This window comes from Schistocerca nitens, chromosome 8 (assembly GCF_023898315.1).
Source record: "Schistocerca nitens isolate TAMUIC-IGC-003100 chromosome 8, iqSchNite1.1, whole genome shotgun sequence".
NCBI classification, from domain to species: domain Eukaryota; kingdom Metazoa; phylum Arthropoda; class Insecta; order Orthoptera; family Acrididae; genus Schistocerca; species Schistocerca nitens.
Window position 1 is genome coordinate 355,840,130 of NC_064621.1, and position 16,663 is coordinate 355,856,792.

The 16,663-nt window shown below is 42.1% G+C and overlaps 1 protein-coding gene across 1 annotated transcript in view; it reads right to left on the reverse strand.

Annotated features, from left to right (window-relative positions):
- Positions 1 to 16,663, reverse strand: part of LOC126199564 (probable cytochrome P450 301a1, mitochondrial) — a gene marked incomplete at its 5' end in the record, with an annotated part of 110,084 nt that overhangs the window by 67,911 nt on the left and 25,510 nt on the right. The window contains 2 exons of the mRNA XM_049936486.1: positions 2,268 to 2,344; positions 6,780 to 6,896. Coding sequence (XP_049792443.1) covers positions 2,268 to 2,344; positions 6,780 to 6,896 — 194 coding nt within the window. The remainder of the gene's footprint in view (positions 1 to 2,267; positions 2,345 to 6,779; positions 6,897 to 16,663) is intronic.

Sequence of the window (16,663 nt, forward strand, 5' to 3'; positions counted from 1 at the left end):
ATATATATATATATATATATATATATATATATATGTGTGTGTGTGTGTGTGTGTGTGTGTGTGTATAGTGTCACAGTGTGAGGGGTATCTAGTAGTTGAGAATGATGAAGCTAGGGAGAAAGGAGGTAAAAAACTGATGCGGAGTAGGGGTCTGAAACCGAAAAAGAAGGGAGAGAGGGAGGGAGAAATAGGCATTTATGGAGTAAAGGAGAGATGGGCCAGAAAGAACAAGGGAGAATCGGTGAAGCGTTCTAGAAGGAAAGAGAAGTTATTGCTCAATTTATTGTGGATGTCGAGGTCATTACGGGCAGAGTTAGACTGAGTTGGATAAATACTGGAATGGAAATCAGCAGCGATGTGATGAAAGGAATCTTCTCAGTTTTGACTTTAAACGAAATCCATTTGACCGCACAGTGAATTTTACCTCGTTCTTCGGAAATTAAAGTTCAGTGTCTTTGGACAATATTAGGACATTTCTGTCATTGTGAACACATTTGGTCTGCCAGTGAGACAAATGCAATGCCAACTGACCTAGCAGAAGAAATCGGAGGAGGCAAGAGTGGACGCCTGGTAGGTATGCCACCCAGTATAATTTTGTGCCGCACCGGTAAAGGAAAACAGGCGGACTCCAGCGCTACTCCCATTAACATGTTTTGTATTTATTTATTTATTTTGTATACAAGGGACTTAAGTATTCCGCAGGAAGACCATAATCGGAGTTCTTCAATACGTATGGTAGTGCGAAAAAGAGACAGCCAGTTGCTGAGGGAAAAATTATTGCAGAGGATCGAGACACAGCTTCAGTTCGCTGTGACTGTTCTAGTTCCGACCACAGAAAACTGTAGCTAATTCACCAAAGACCTGAAACTGATATACTTGATGCACAAAATTAAATTAGAGTATGCTTCTATTTACAGATTTTACTAGTTATGTAGGAAGCGCTTTATATAGGTTTCATTTAGCATAGCCACCCCTCTAGTCAAGAGTTTCTCCAGCCGTTGGTCGTTTCGACGCATTGATCAGTTGTTTATCCAAATTAAAACCTATGTGCCTTTCGTGGTCCAAGTTTTATCCTAATTGGCGACTTTCACTATGAGTCTTCTCTACTTGATATTTCTGACCAACTATATTGATAACTTAAGCGCACAAAAGAATTATTGTGACCGAAAAAACTGGTCCAAATGATGGTTGCTACCACAACCATGTTCCTGATTTACATATTTTCTGTGTTGTACATTTTAATCAGAACTCTTAAAACGTCAAACATCTGAAATGATGAAACAGTGAAATCCAGCTTTAACTCTGCTAAGTACCTGCAAGTCATTCAGAACGCTATCCACTAAGAATATGTAATGGCGTTGAGTTTGGATTGGAATGTGACGCTTTAAAATTTTCCTATTTTTTAGTTCTGCGCGAGAAAATTAGATGGGGATTGTAACACAATACATTAAAAACGAATGTCTTTCGAAAAAACACGTTTAAAGCAAACTGTGTTCTTTAGCCAACAGCCACAATGCAAAACAATACTACAAAACAGAAATGACTCACTATGATTAGAAATGATTAAATGCAGTATAAAATATTATTATGATGAAAGTCAACTACACTAGATTACCACGGCGTGACAGGGAAGTAAGGAATGTACAGTTGAAACTTAGAACTACTCACTTTATGCGCCGGCAGCTGTGGCCGAGCGGTTCTAGGCTCTTCAGTCTGGAATCGCGCTGCTGCTACAGTCGCAGGTTCGAATCCTGTCTCGGGCATGGATGTGTGTGATATCCTTAGGTTAGTTAGGTTTAAGTAGTTCTAAGTCTAGGGGACTGATGACCTCAGATGTTAAGTCCCATAGTGCTTAGAGCCATTTGAACTCACTTTGTGCAGATTGTAATAAGGAGAATGCATGTGAGTGAAATAGTCATTATACCACAAATTAGGTACGTAACAGTATGTGAGAATTGGGTATGATGCGGATTGTCGTGTGTGCTGCAGTCAGTGTTTCTAACCCTCATGGCATGGATGCAGAGACGAAATGGAAGTGTTATGTCTCTCTGCACTTGCTAGTGGTATATTATTAAGTGTTTCCCCTGGCATGTCTCTGTGCACTTCTTAGTGGTACATTGTTCAATTTTTCCCCTAGCTTCAGATTTATTCAGGCCATTCTGGGTGTTGCAATGCTGACAAATGTCGGTGTACTTAATAACATAATTAGGTCATAACAGTGACCACAACTGACATCAATAGTGGATGCAAAACACAGGGTAACGTACATTCAAGCGACCATTTGTGGATCTCGTTATCGAAGTCTTCAGGCATCTCACCGTTCTCGTCCCTCATCTCACACATTCTGTAACAAAGGAAGAAAATAAAATATTAATCACAAGTTAGCAGCATTATTTTTATTGCGAGTCAAATTTTCAGTACCTTTCTGAACCGAAAAGGATACATGGGAGAAACAAATAAATCACATATTCTGAATGACAGTGGAGCAGTTAAGGTGCCGGTCAGGAGGGTAATATTAGTTTCCCATTCCTTGCATTTCCTTCTACTCTAGCAGCTAATAAGAACATTTCCTTAGGCTCGTGATAGTAAAGTCGCGCTATAGTCGTAGTGCAGATCAGAAGCTCTTCCCATTATCATAAAGTGTTTCATTCAGCAGACGGATACGTTAAGCTCGGCGGTCCCCTGGTTCTGTTCAAGAGTGACCTATCTGACGTCACTGGGCTGCACACTCTATCTTATACATTCCACAAGCACGCATCATTGTCAAACAAAACTCATGCTTCGCAAAGGAAATGTGCCCAATGGGTGCGAATAAACAATGCAATGTTGGCGGCTGAACTCTTAGAGAGTAATTCGGCCAATATTATGCCATACAAGTGATCTGCGTAAAGTTCAGAGTGTGTTTAAGCCTTAGCCCCTGTCGGTTCGGTTGCTATACAATTGCCTGAGAGTTCGATTCTTGTCCCTCAGAGGCCACTTATAATATTTCCATGTCATTGTCAAATGTCATACTGGGTCATCCCATTTTCTGTGCCGACAACAGCTATATCTCTCCTACACGGTTGTTACCTCTATATGAATTTCTCATTATATACTAACATTAATGCATTTTGTGTGCAGCGATAATGCGTAAGAGGGCATATGGTGTACCACCGTTACTCTACCAGTGTCCTACTCCTTTCGAGAACGGTTAGCCGGAAGAATAATCGTGGTTACTCCTGAAATTCTCTGATTTTAGCGCCATGGGCAATTGGACGTTAGGCGAGAATTGTAAGAGGGTGGCGTGGGCGGATAAGAAGTAGTAAAAATAATCTTCTATAACGTGGGTTTTCTGACTCAGAATAGTAGACATGTAGTAATATATAAGAACTATCAGCCTCGATTGCGGTAATGAAACAAACCTTTACCTAGGTTTGAGCCCAAATAATTGAGCCTTCTTCAGAAGATATAGCTGAATCTATAATTTGTCTAAGAGGGCATGGTCTAGAAATAAAACTAAAATAGCCGAGGCCCACCGCACGGCGTCCATGGAGACGAGGCGCACCCCAGAGCTTAAGTCTTGGTGTTGACTTAGTACTTACGTACAGCATTTTTAAAATGTGACTACCCCTATTCAGGCTGTTTTAGTTTTATTTCTAGACCATGCCCTCTTAGGCAAGTTATAGATTCAGGTATATCTTCTGAAGAAGGCACAATTATTTGGGTTGAAACCTAGGTAAAGGTTGGTTTCATTACCGCAATCTAGGCTGATAGTTTCTTATATATTAGATTATCACGATTGCTGACTGTGCTGCAGTGTTGAAAGTATAAAAATATTTAGTAATGTCCAACACCCTTCTTACAGTGACTCTTACTGTGACACTCTAGCAACGACTATCCTATCCCGCGGTGAAAGGTAATTTTATTACAACACGAAATTGTATTCAATTTCACTGTTTTAGAGTTCTATGATCCTTTTATGAAACAGGGGTAATCTCTCGTTTTGAGCCGGCCGCGGTGGTCTCGCGGTTCTAGGCGCGCAGTCCGGAACCGTGCGACTGCTACGGTCGCAGGTTCGAATCCTGCCTCGGGCATGGATGTGTGTGATGTCCTTAGGTTAGTTAGGTTTAAGTAGTTCTAAGTTCTAGGGGACTAATGACCAGAGCAGTTGAGTCCCATAGTGCTCAGAGCCATTTGAACCATAATCTCTCGTTTTCCTATCAAATGGAAAACTATTTTTTCAGCGACCTGCGATAAGCTACGGCAATAAGCTGGTCTATTTCATGTAAACAAGCACAATCTAGTATTTAATTTGATAGGTACAGTGGCCTTTCCCCTTTATAAAAATTTTGGTTTCTTTTAGATTCTTCATTCAGTTATCACTGTTATTTTTCCACCCGTATGCTACGATGAAATCTTCTTCAGAGGAATAGTTTTGGAAAATCGAGCTTATGAACCTTTATTCTGTCCACAGATTGCTTTTGGATTAAGAAAAATCACAAGGAATGCAGTCTTTTTCAGGGGAACAATTTTACATGAACAATTTTTTATTCAAGTCTGCCGTTTTGTAATCAATACTACCTAATAACGACTGGACGGCTAAAACAATTAAATGTCGATTCATGTACTGATTCTGCGTAGAACACAGTTTCTCTAGGGTTACTCAAAATTTAGCATAACATAAAATGGTTTTGTAATTCACTGAGCGCCTCAGCTCGATTTAACTTCACTTTCTTTGTTCGTTAGTAAGCTTTGGGGTTCGTTTGAATCTGTGGTAAAGCTTTCTCTGCTTTCATGGCAGCTTTCTGATGTTGCTGTTGAACGTTAGATCTTTGTTAGTTCTGATATTTGGAAAATTAATTCGTTGATGTACAGAGTTTGGCTTTTGTCTTTAACTTATGATGCCGTCAGTAGGGAAATGGAGAAACAACGGCGCGATAACGTCAATTTATTGCTTATGTTTTGAAACGAATTCTGTTATGCTGGATTTTGAAGTGAAGCACTGAAGTCCCTCTGTTTTAAGGTTGCAACATTTCATTATAAAAAAAAAAAAAAACACCACACGATTCACTGAATAAAAGAAAACACTGCAAGAACACGACGAGTTGCTGCAATCGACATCTTTGAAGAACCGTTAGTAGTGACAAAAAGTCACTCAATTTTATTATCTACGAGGGGAGTCAAATGAAAACTTAAAATATTTTAAATTTTTTTTATTTCCCGACAGTGGAACATAAATGTATAATTTTTGACCAGTTTCCCTGTCATTCAACACACTTCTTCAAACGCGTGGGAAGTGCACGGATACTGATGGAAAAAAGAAATTACTTTTGTGTGTGTGTGTGTGTGTGTGTGTGTGTGTGTGTGTGTGTGCAGTCATTCTTGCACCACCTGCTGCACATATTCATCGGAACGAAATTTCTTTCCTGCCATCGCCCCTCTGAGTGGTCAAAACGTGTAGAAGTCCTTCAGTGCGAGGTCTGGTGAGTTTAGTGATGTGGTAGAGTATCAAAGTGCAGGTCATCGATGGTTGAAATTGTTGCATGGGCAGTAGGAGACCGAGTGTTGCCATGTTGCAAAATGACCCCTACAGTCAGAAGCCCACGTCGCTTTGTTCTTACTGCAAGCCGAAGCTGATTTTTTAACATGTTGCTATATCATGCTGTGATGATGGTGTTTCCCATAGTTGTGTAGTACTTCACGATAACACCTTGCTCATCCCAAAAGAGAGCCAGCGAAACCATCCCTGGAGGCGACTGCGTCCTGAACATCTTGGGTTTTGGTGATGAGGAATGGCGCCGTTCCTTTCTTCATCGCCGCGCGGGATTAGCCGAGCGGTCTGGGGCGCTGCAGTCGTAGACTGCGCGGCTGGTCCCGACGGAGGTTCGAGTCCTCCCTCGGGTATGGGTGTGTGTGTTTGTCCTTAGGATAATTTAGGTTAGGTAGTGTGCTTAGGGACTGATGACCTTAGCAGTTAAGCCCCATAAGATTTCACACACATTTGAACATTTTTCTTTCTTCATCTCTTTGTTCCAGGCTGGTAGTAGTATACTCAGGTTTCGTCTCCAGTAACGATTCTCGAGAAGAAATTATCACCTTCTGCTTAAGAGCACTACAGAGGTTCTTCACAGACGTCAACGTGTCGCCGTTCCAGTTCTGGAGTGAGCTAGCGTGGCACCCATCTTGTAGACGCTTTGTGAATGATATGATGTGCTGAGCCATGACTAATGTTCAGATCTGCAGCTATTTCATCCACCGCCACGCGACGATTTTACATCAGAACGGCTTCAACTGATGCGTTGGACTCCGGTATCATAACATGGTGTGCATGGTGTGCATGGTGTGCCTGGCCCAGGATCTGAGCCTCTGACACAGAAGGCACCCCATTCCCGAACTTTGCGTTCCACTCACACACTTTCTGCAGCGATAGACACGCATCGGCATACTGTATCTTCATTCGACGACGGATTTAAATAGGTTTCATAACTTCACTGCTCAGGAAACGTATGACAGAACGCTCCTTGTTGCATGTCGCCAGCGAGTTACCCATTTGTAACTGTTATTGTGGCCACGTTTCACTTGTCTGTAGTAAGCTGCAGCCTGCAGGGCAGTCCCTACATCATAAGTAACAGTACTACCAACTTGTAGGACAATGGTGCGAGATGTAGCTTTTTATTTACACTTTTAAGGCTTTCATTTGACTCCCTCCCTCTCCCGTCGCATTTACACAAGAAAAACAGGAACATAAAATCAAGCATCTACAGAATATATCACTGGAGTGGCCACAGAAAACAGCTCACCTCTGTATGAACATCTCGGTCACCTCCTCGATGGGCCGTATGTACTTCTTGATGGTCTGTAGCTGCAGGATCGGCTTTTGCACCTTCGTCCGGAATATTCGCCATGGTTCTCCATGCCTGTAGGGAAAATGACATTGTACTTATATATTGTATGAATACCATGAAAAATTTGAAAAAATATATGAATGAAGAATCTGTATCAATTTTACGCGTTCACCTGTTTGAATGTTACGTTAGTGTGATCTTTGTGGTTTACAAATGATGTACACCAAAAGCCATGAGACATATTTTTCACGTGATCAACCATTATGTTATAAGGAACCACTCCATACCGGCAACATTTAGTAAAAACCCATTCATACACATTCTGAGTCCGTTCATCACTATACGAAATACAGGTGGGCCACCATCTACATGTCATTGAGTACTAGTCTTCCACAAGAAGGGGACCCCTGATACATCTACATACGACTCTGACAGTTGACACGTACGTAAGCATCCTGTCTGATCACGTACATCCATTCATGTCCATTGTGCATTCAGACGGACTTGGGCAATTCCAGCAGGAGAATGCGACACCCCACACGTCCAGAATTACTACAGAGTGGCTCCAGGAGCAGTCTTCTGAGTTTAAAAACTTCCGCTTACCGCTAAACTCCTCAGAAATGAACATTATTGAGCATATCTGGAATGCCTTGCAACGTGCCGTTCAGAAGAGATCTCCACTCCCTCGTACTCTTACGGATTTATGAACAGCCCTGCAGGACTCATTGTGTCAGTTCCCTCAAGCACTACTTCAGCCATTAGTCGAGTCCGTGCCACGTCGTGTTGCGGCACTTCTGCGTGCTCGCGGGGGCCCTACACGATATTAGGCAGGTGTACCAGTTTGTTTGGCTCTTCAGTGTGGTTTCTCCCACAATAACACTGGCAGCTGCTATCCCAGACCACAACATTCCAACATGCCGCCCTTACCGAAGTGACAAATATAAGTTACGATACAAAACCGAGTAGTCTACATTTCGTAATAGCCCCTCAAGGCATCAGTATTCAGGCTACGTTTCGTAAGAGCCATAAAAAAATCTTTAACAGTCTTATCGAAATACAAATAATCTTGAAAGGTACTAACCTTTTCTATACCCAAGACCACACTACACACAAATATACAACGGCTAAAGCACGCAGTCAAAATATTACGTGAAACTGCTGTCATTGGCCATGTCAATAACATCATGTCGGCGAATTAGCCTCTGTGATTTATTTAACAAATGTAGAGCCGTAAAGTGATGCGTCAGGAGACATTAGTCCATAACAGACGAAATATTGGTTGGCAGACAACCATAACTAGCCCTTATTGTACGTAATTTTGTACGGCTGTAGCGACTCAACGTTGTCTCGAAATTTCAAAAGTCTTCTACGACAAACTGACAGAACAAGATAATCAGTACTGAAGTGATATGGTAGACAATGTTCATTGTGATTCAATTAAGATCTTTGATTTTTAGGCGAAACGCAACTCAGAAAAGCGAGAACGTCTCTTCAGAACTGAACTGCCATTGACGTGTTGTTCTGTTGCATAATTATCCAAAGTTACGATGGAAGTTAGCAACCGACTATAACTGTCATCCATTCCAAACGAAGGTGAATTTTACAGGGAAAACATAGCCAGTGATAAACGAAGGTCCTAGTTTGAATCCTGATCAGGCTCACAGCTGTAACAGATAACAACGAACCATTTTCACGCACAGCTGGCTGAGAAATGAATGCTAGTACGATACGGGGCTGTTTGCTTTCCACTGTCCCTTGTTAATGATGCTCGCGCGGAAAGATATACCAACAGGACAATGTGCCCGTTCTTTTCCTGATTCTAGGTCTACATCTGCATCACTAATATGTAATTAACATCCAAGAATTCGTAAACGGTCCACAGAACTACTTTAAACTTCTCACTCGTTCTACTCTCAGATAGCACGTGAGAAAAATGGGCACCTCAATTTTTCCGTGCGAGTTCTCATTTAAATGATCATTTCTCGCTATGTGAGTGGAAGTCAACAAAACATGCCACACCATCTCGCGTATCATATCCGGGACACTCTCTCCCCGTCTCACGATAGTGCAAAATGAGTTGCCCTGCTTTGAAATTTTTCGATGCCCTCCGTCAATACTATCTCGTTAGGATCCCATACAGCGCAACAACACTCTGGCAGACGACGAACAAGTGTATTTTAGGTGGTGTCTTCAGCAGATTCTACCATACGCTGTTTCATTTGTGAAGTTTCCTAAAGGATAAAGTATGTGAAATAAATGTGTGTTTTTTATAAGAACTGGACAATATTACTGAATATAAGCGTTAGTAAAAGAGCTAATAAATTAACATTAACTGTCATACGAAACGTGCACCTTAATTTCGCTATCTGCCCAAGAATAAATAAATGAAATAACGTGAAAAATGTAGTTTTAGAAGTTGTTATAAGTCATTTTATGGAAGGAAAAGTGGAACGTTAAAATAAGTAAACAGTTTATAGTTTCATTAGATTTCTTTTGCTGATATTCTCATATCTCATGATCGACAAAGGACATCATCTATTAGGCGTCAGCACAAAAAGTAATTAACAGGCTATTGCTGTCACGACAGTCGACCCGGCTGAATGAAAATCCTAACTCCCTAAAAAAAGGAGCTCGTGAACAAGTGCAATTTTGGATTCTGAAATAAGCAGAAAGGTTAAATATGCAGATTTTGAGTCAGAAAATCTTCTTGTATTTCACTCAGCATCTTAGATCTGATGTGCCCAATTTTCCGGTGGTAATCAGATTGAAATTCTCGCGTGGCATCCTGGGGACGTGTTCGACATGTTTGTTGCGAAAACCGGTTGTGAAAGGTGGATAAAAATGCCAATTGAGGTCAGTGCACTGACCGCGTGAGAGGCAAGTTAAAGAGTCGTCTCTCCACCACGGATCCGTGAAAGGCAGGCCTCTACCTTACGTGATGCGATTAGACTGTCGTTTTATTTCCGTACTTCATAAATTGAACACGCAGACTGTAGACTGGAATGAGTTTCATTAGTCGTTCTACTTAACCAATAGTAAAATTTTAATTATTTGCATCTTTATGAAAGTAGTTTACTGTGCGATCGATTTGCCTTTCTGTTTCGGCTACTAATGACAGCCATTCACTACATTACATGCCTTTTCGGAACACAACAATGAAAATATGGAAACAGATTTTCCCCGCCCTGCTTACATGTAAAGCCAAAACTGACTTTATTATCCTGATTAAATTTCGGCTTTCCATGCACAGTTGCTCTACGCGAATGGTGTCTGTGTGACAGCTGTTCCGATTTCGTCAGTACGTTAAACGAGGTTATCATTAGCTTCGTAACATTTTTTTTTCAATGAAGAGGGAGTACGGTTTCCTTATGGATGTCAGTGAACTTTAAAGGCAGAGGAGTTGCAATGGTTAAAAAAAGCATGCTTAAAAATCTTATTCGTGCCAATTAAGGTTTGCGAAGTTTCTTTATTACATCCAACTAGATCACGTGAGCTGTGCAAAAGGTACGAAGCAATAATTGTCCGAATATTTTACCATTCAAACGGTTGGGAGACGTGGAACGTCTAGAAAATATCCTAATGAGTAAGTAAACATTCTTAATCCTGTTGCATAGAATTGGAAAATATTTTCTCGCCAGACATTGACTGTGTACGAGAGCCTTTGCTGTATAAGCATGTATAGAAATTTACAAATTACCCTGCTACGCTGAATGACAAGTCAGTCCAAGAAGTTTCGAGACTGTATTAATAAAAGATATAGAAACATTGAGATGGTGATTTTAATGCTTCATATGTTCTACATAGTATCACTCCACTTTAGTACAACAAACATATTGTTCATACAACCATGTGAAACTATCAGAAAAATCCTTCTTTGGGATGTCGTTCAACTTGCGCGTCACACTGGCTTGAATGTCGATTAAGCCGCAAAAGCGTTAAGCCTTCATCTATAGTTCGTACTTTGTCGTATTGTGGCAGTTTCGCAATAATAACACCAAGTCTTATCGCCTGTGACACTGTTTTCCAGCAAATATTATCCGTGTATTGTGTTTCAAACAAGTCGACGCAGGTGTCCACGCGACGCCGTTTTTGTTCGGTACTCAAGATATGCGGGACAAACTTTATACACACTTTTCTCTTATTCAAAACATTCTGGAAAATGTCTTGAATACTTGGTTTAGAGGCGTAGCACCCTTGGGATTTGTGAGACAACAATAGTGACACACTAGGATCTCACGTCCACTACTTAAACTGACTACTCACAACTGACTGGACGAGTGCACATCTGTTGTTTACACTTGTTAGTTCAAGATGCCACCATAATTACTGCGCTGACGTTGCTTATACAGCAGGAATAAAATCAGTCTTGGAATTTTGTGGACGGACGGAGTGTAGGTTGTTGGCCAGCAGTTTAATTTTCTAATTAAGTAAATATATCTGCATTCGTGTATTTCTTTCTATCTCACAAAAAAGAAAAAAAAAATGATTTGTAGCCGAGACGTTGATAACCTGAGAGACTCCTACATCAGACAATTTTACTTTGAGGCTTCTTCGATAAACATCTCTTTGTTTCTATTCATTATCTCTGCACCTTTACACTGGACTGACGCCACTAGAACACATAATTTGAAACGAGTCACCAAGATTCCCTATGTGTATTAACATTTCAATACCCGTAAGGGCCACATTTATTGTTTCTTTACTGTGATTCGTGCGTTTGTGTCTTAGTGTCCAACACAAACAAACCTAATTGCAGTCTCATGAACTATCCTGTCCACTTTACCTTATCCAGCATATCTTCTCAGCCCTTGTTATTAACGTCATCTTTCGCTTCACCGGGTGCAGGATTTGCCTGAGGGTTGATGATCGTCGTAGAATACGGAGGCAGCCGGATACATCTCAGTCACACAGGTTCAACAGGGAAGCGAATACATGCAGTTTTTGACCGATATCATATACGGATATCGAACGTCACTATCGAGGGTAATTTGATGGCCATGCGTTATTGGGATTATATTCTCAAATACCCTGACCAGCCCTACAGACAACATTTCGGAGATGGGTTCGCCTTACAAGGAGATAATGGTCATCCCGTGAGCGCCTACCTCCACGAGGCTGGAGTCAACCGAACGAAACAGTCAGCGATATCTGCTGACATTATCCCTGCTGAACATACTTTGGACTATTTGAAGGTTGCAGTGCTTCTTCACAGGTGCGGCTGGTCCCGGCGGAGGTTCGAGTCCTTCCTTGGGCATGGGTGTTTGTGTTTGTCCCTATGATAAGTAAGGTTAAGTAGTGTGTAAGCTTAGGGACTGATGACCTTAGCAGTTAAGTCCCATAAGATTTCACACACATTTTTTTTTCTTCACAGGAACCATCCTCGCATACTGGAGGACGAGGAAGACTGCCTTCTAAGAATGACTCAGAGGCTGAGCCGCTGGCCAAGGAAGATACGAGGCCTGTTCAGAAAGTAAGCTCCGATTGATTGCCAAATTGAAACCACAGTGAACATCAGAAATGTTTTACTTGTAACAATTATCTACACCTTTCAGCTACTTCTCTACGTAGTCGCCGTTCTGACTTAGACTTTTGTCATAGCGTTGTACCAACTTTTCAATAGCCTCATCATAGAAGGCAGCCGCCAGTGCTTTCCGCCAATTCTCCACGCTGGCCTACACCTCGTTGTCTGTGTCAAAATGTTGTCTTCAAAGACAGCGGTTCATGTGACCAGAGATGAAACTCAGGGGGAGACAATTGCGGACTGTATTGTGGGTAATCTCACATTTCCATTTGAAAACGATGCAGGAGCATCTTCATTGCCCCTGCAGAATGCGGCTGAGAATTGTCTTGAAGAAGAAACAGCACGACAGTTATGTAATGTTAGCTGCATAGCTTCAGGCGAAATTTCTCACCAGGCCCTCGTACTTGGCGGCAGACACTATTTTCTAGACATCTTTACGCACTCACTGCGAGCTCAGAAATGAGAAGAGCGACGTGATGCTAACTGGGGTTATACTAGAGGCACTACCCAACACATCTGTGCAAAGCTTTATCGGATTTTCATAGTCGTTTCCATTTCGCGACCGATCGGAGCTTACTTTCTGAACGCCCCTCGTACAAGCACGATATGAAGCACGGGGTGGGCAAAATAGTTCTGAATGTTACAAAACACAAGATTTTAATTTCACAGGTTAAGCTGCGCATTTTTGAACGGAATACCTTTACCTTGGCAATTGTTTTTATTTCATGGTTAAGTTACTTTATAGTTTCATAAGGCTTATTCTCTCGTTCCCTGCTCCTCTTGAATCGAAAATCACACAAGTCTGCATGCATGCAGGTAGCGCAAAATGTGATTTGAACGGTTATTGTGCGTAGAGCGCACATTTTCCTAAAAGCGGCTTGTCCTGCCATTAATTACTCTACAGAATTTTTCCTTCGTGGTGACCACAGTCATTTAGAACTCTTTGAAAGATATTTCCGTCAATTGACTGTAAATCTCTATCATTTACTTCACACAATCACGATTTCGGTTTTTTAGCAATTCTCATGTATAAGTTAAAATGTCACAAAATGTCCAATATGCCTAAACGACATATCGTCGAAAAAATGTGTATCTGGACTTATACAGGGTGGTCAGAAACAATTTGAAAAGCCTGTAAGGGTGTTGCAGGGTATGTTGTGCTGAGAATTAACTGTTAAGAATAACAGTTCGACACGTTGCGCCGTTTCTGAGTTAATTAGCACTGCAGCTAGCCAATCAGGCCGTTGTGCTCACAAGTTTAAGAGGGCCACCAGATGCGAAAGTTCAAGTGGCTCGCCGGATACAATTCCTTCTCATAGTTCTCATAGTTTAGTTGATAGCGCACGACTCTGATCAGCCTTTGGCTCGGCTTAGGTCCTTACTATCGGCCCGTCCAGTTTTTGCATCACTCTTGTTTGGTTTTAGGTAACCAAACGAAGAAAACGTTCGGTGACACCGAGTGTGACTGGCAGCTTGAATCTACTCGCGCAACGACCTAGACGTATCATTTAGGTATGTCGCACATTTGGTGGCATTTAAACTTGCACTTGAGAATGTCTATAAGCCTAAATATTGATTTTGTGAAATAAATAAATAGTATTTTACAGAAAATAGCAGAAATATCTCTAAAGAAATGGTGTGCGAAAGTTTTTAGTATTTGAATTGAAAATGCTGCACGTAACGAGCCTATATAGAATGCATTTAGGTTGCTATTCATCCGTAATTACTGATCTTTGATCTACCATTTCTCTTTCAGAGGGCGATTACAATTTCTCTATCAGACTTAAAAAAGCATTGGCCAAGGGATCAGAAGCGAAGGCATTTTGTGAAAAACCGGTCGTCTGCCTCTTGAGAGAAGAGCAGAAAAACATTTGCAGTTGTGTAACGCGAAGCTGGTGTCACGGGGAAGTACGTCTTGTGATTCTACTCTAGTGGACAAACGCTAGACATCTACTGTCCCCTGCAGGAAGTTTACCAAAGACAACTGCACACCTGTGTTGCTTAACTCAAGAAGGGAAGGGCACGCACCGCCGTGTCTGCGTGGTTGCCTCCCCTCCAGGCTCCAGGCTGCTAGTAACAAGGCCCGAATGCGGACAATACACTGATGATCCAGAATATTATGATCACAACGAGACTGAAAACTGCCTGGTGGAGTTGAGGGCACGTGACTCGATAGGAAAAGCATATATACCGAGGCGTGACGAAGGGCGAATCAAGTTTAGACGTGTAACTGCCAAAAATCAAGACACGGAAGGATTACTGACGTTAGCTGTGGTTGGCATTGATTTAAAACAATGTGGAAAGTTGAGAATTTGTGCCGGACCATAATCCGAACTTGGTCTTCTACTTACTAGGCAGATGTGCTGGCCACTGCGCCATTCGAACACAGTGGTCATCGTAACTGCATGGACTACCTCAGCACGCCTCCCATCGGAAGCAAATTCTCAACTTATCCACACACTACTGAAATGAAATGTCGTGTGGCGAAGGCCTCCCGGCGGGTAGACCTGATGGCCTGGTGCAAGTCTTTTGAGGTGACGCCACTTCGACGACTTGCGCGTCGATGAGGACGAAATGGGAATGACGAAGACGACACAAACACCCAGTCCCAGGACGGAGAAAATTTTCAACCCAGCCGGGAATCGAACCCGGGCCCCCCGGCAATGCAAGCAGGCGCGCTGTCCAGTCAGCTACGGTGGCGGACGACATTCTACTGGTTAGTGCCTTTTGCCCCTTGCCCACTATCTTCATTAATCGTGACATTTCGCCAATTCCCGTAAGCGTTCGAGGGTGGTATGCATCCGCACTGAAGTGATCAATTGTCGACCTCGCCTTCATTAAGTATGTGGTATCTGTTCTTTCGGAGAAGTCCGAAAGAACAGGTGCCACATATATTATCAAAAATGCTGAGCTCCACCTAATCACAGCCGACGACCTATCTTCCGATTAGCAGCCCGTCACTGCGACGCTTCAGCGAGTCACGATTCCTACTCCGAGCTTCCAGAAAATGACGATAAATTGGAATCACAATAGAAGATACCTATCCAGTAGCGATAGATCAACGATGGAAATCAACACAGCAGAAACAGTGGAAGCGGCTTTTTACGTACAGCACCAAAGAGGCAGCAAAAGACCACAATAATAGTGACATGCCAATAACTTCTCTCTGTTGCTTAGAACTCTATAGGTAGTATTGCTCACGGTTAGCACGCATCCTAACATGTCCTTCAGCCCTTCGTCGCATTGAACCGTGCATTCTTTCAATTATACATGGCTCCATTCGGACAGACAGGTAAATTTGGAAATTTGTGGTAAAGCCTTATGGGACCAAACTGCTGAGGTCATCGGTTCCTAAGCTTACGCACTACTTAATCTCACTTAAACTAACTTACACCAAGGACAACATACACACCCATGGCCGAGAGAGGACTCGAACCTCCGATGGGGGGAGCCGCGTGGCTACCCCACTGGAGCCGGGTGTATTTGAAGGAGTGCCTGACTCACTGGGAAGGACTGAAGGATATGTCAGGATTCGCGGTAACCACATGCAGCACTGCTTACAGACAGACTGGAATGAGAGGACGGATTCGCACATACCTCAAAAGGTATTGCTTTCCAGACATATAGGAATTTTTCTTGTAACGTTGACAAATACTACCTCCTGTAGGAACATATGACACTATTTTAAACATCCTATGTATATCTGAAAAAAAGAGCCAGACAAGTGAAGTGGGACTCGCGCTTTGAAGGTTCCGTTCAAACTTGATTATGTTTAGAGATAATAATAATAGTAATAATAATAATAATAATAATAATTTCATGTGGCTCAACGGCCTGGTGCAATTCTTTCTATTGGAATCCACTTAGGCAATTTGCTGAGAGGTGAAGGCTAAGTTCAAACGAAGAGTGAAAAATCTTTCGTCCGACCGGGGCTCGATCCCGAGACCTCGTGGTGTTCAAGCACGTGCTTTACTACTAGACGTCCAGGCCAGACATGTATCTCAGCAGTTCATGTATAGGTTTGGCCGAGTAAGTTGGCGGGTGTCAAAATATATGATATAAATGGCTGCATCTTTTGACCGCATTGACTTAGAAGCTTACATTTTTACACCGCCGAGGAACCTCAATATCTCTATCCGTTCCTGAGAAAAAAGGATCTTAACAGACGGGCAGACAGATCGACAAAAAATGGGAAAAATACTTTTTATGTGATACAATTACAAACTGACAGTTTTCAGATTTTTTCCTTTACTAATACTGTGAAACCTTGTTTCTTGCCGAATTTCTTGATTCTAGTTCAATGGGCAGAATCTTACAC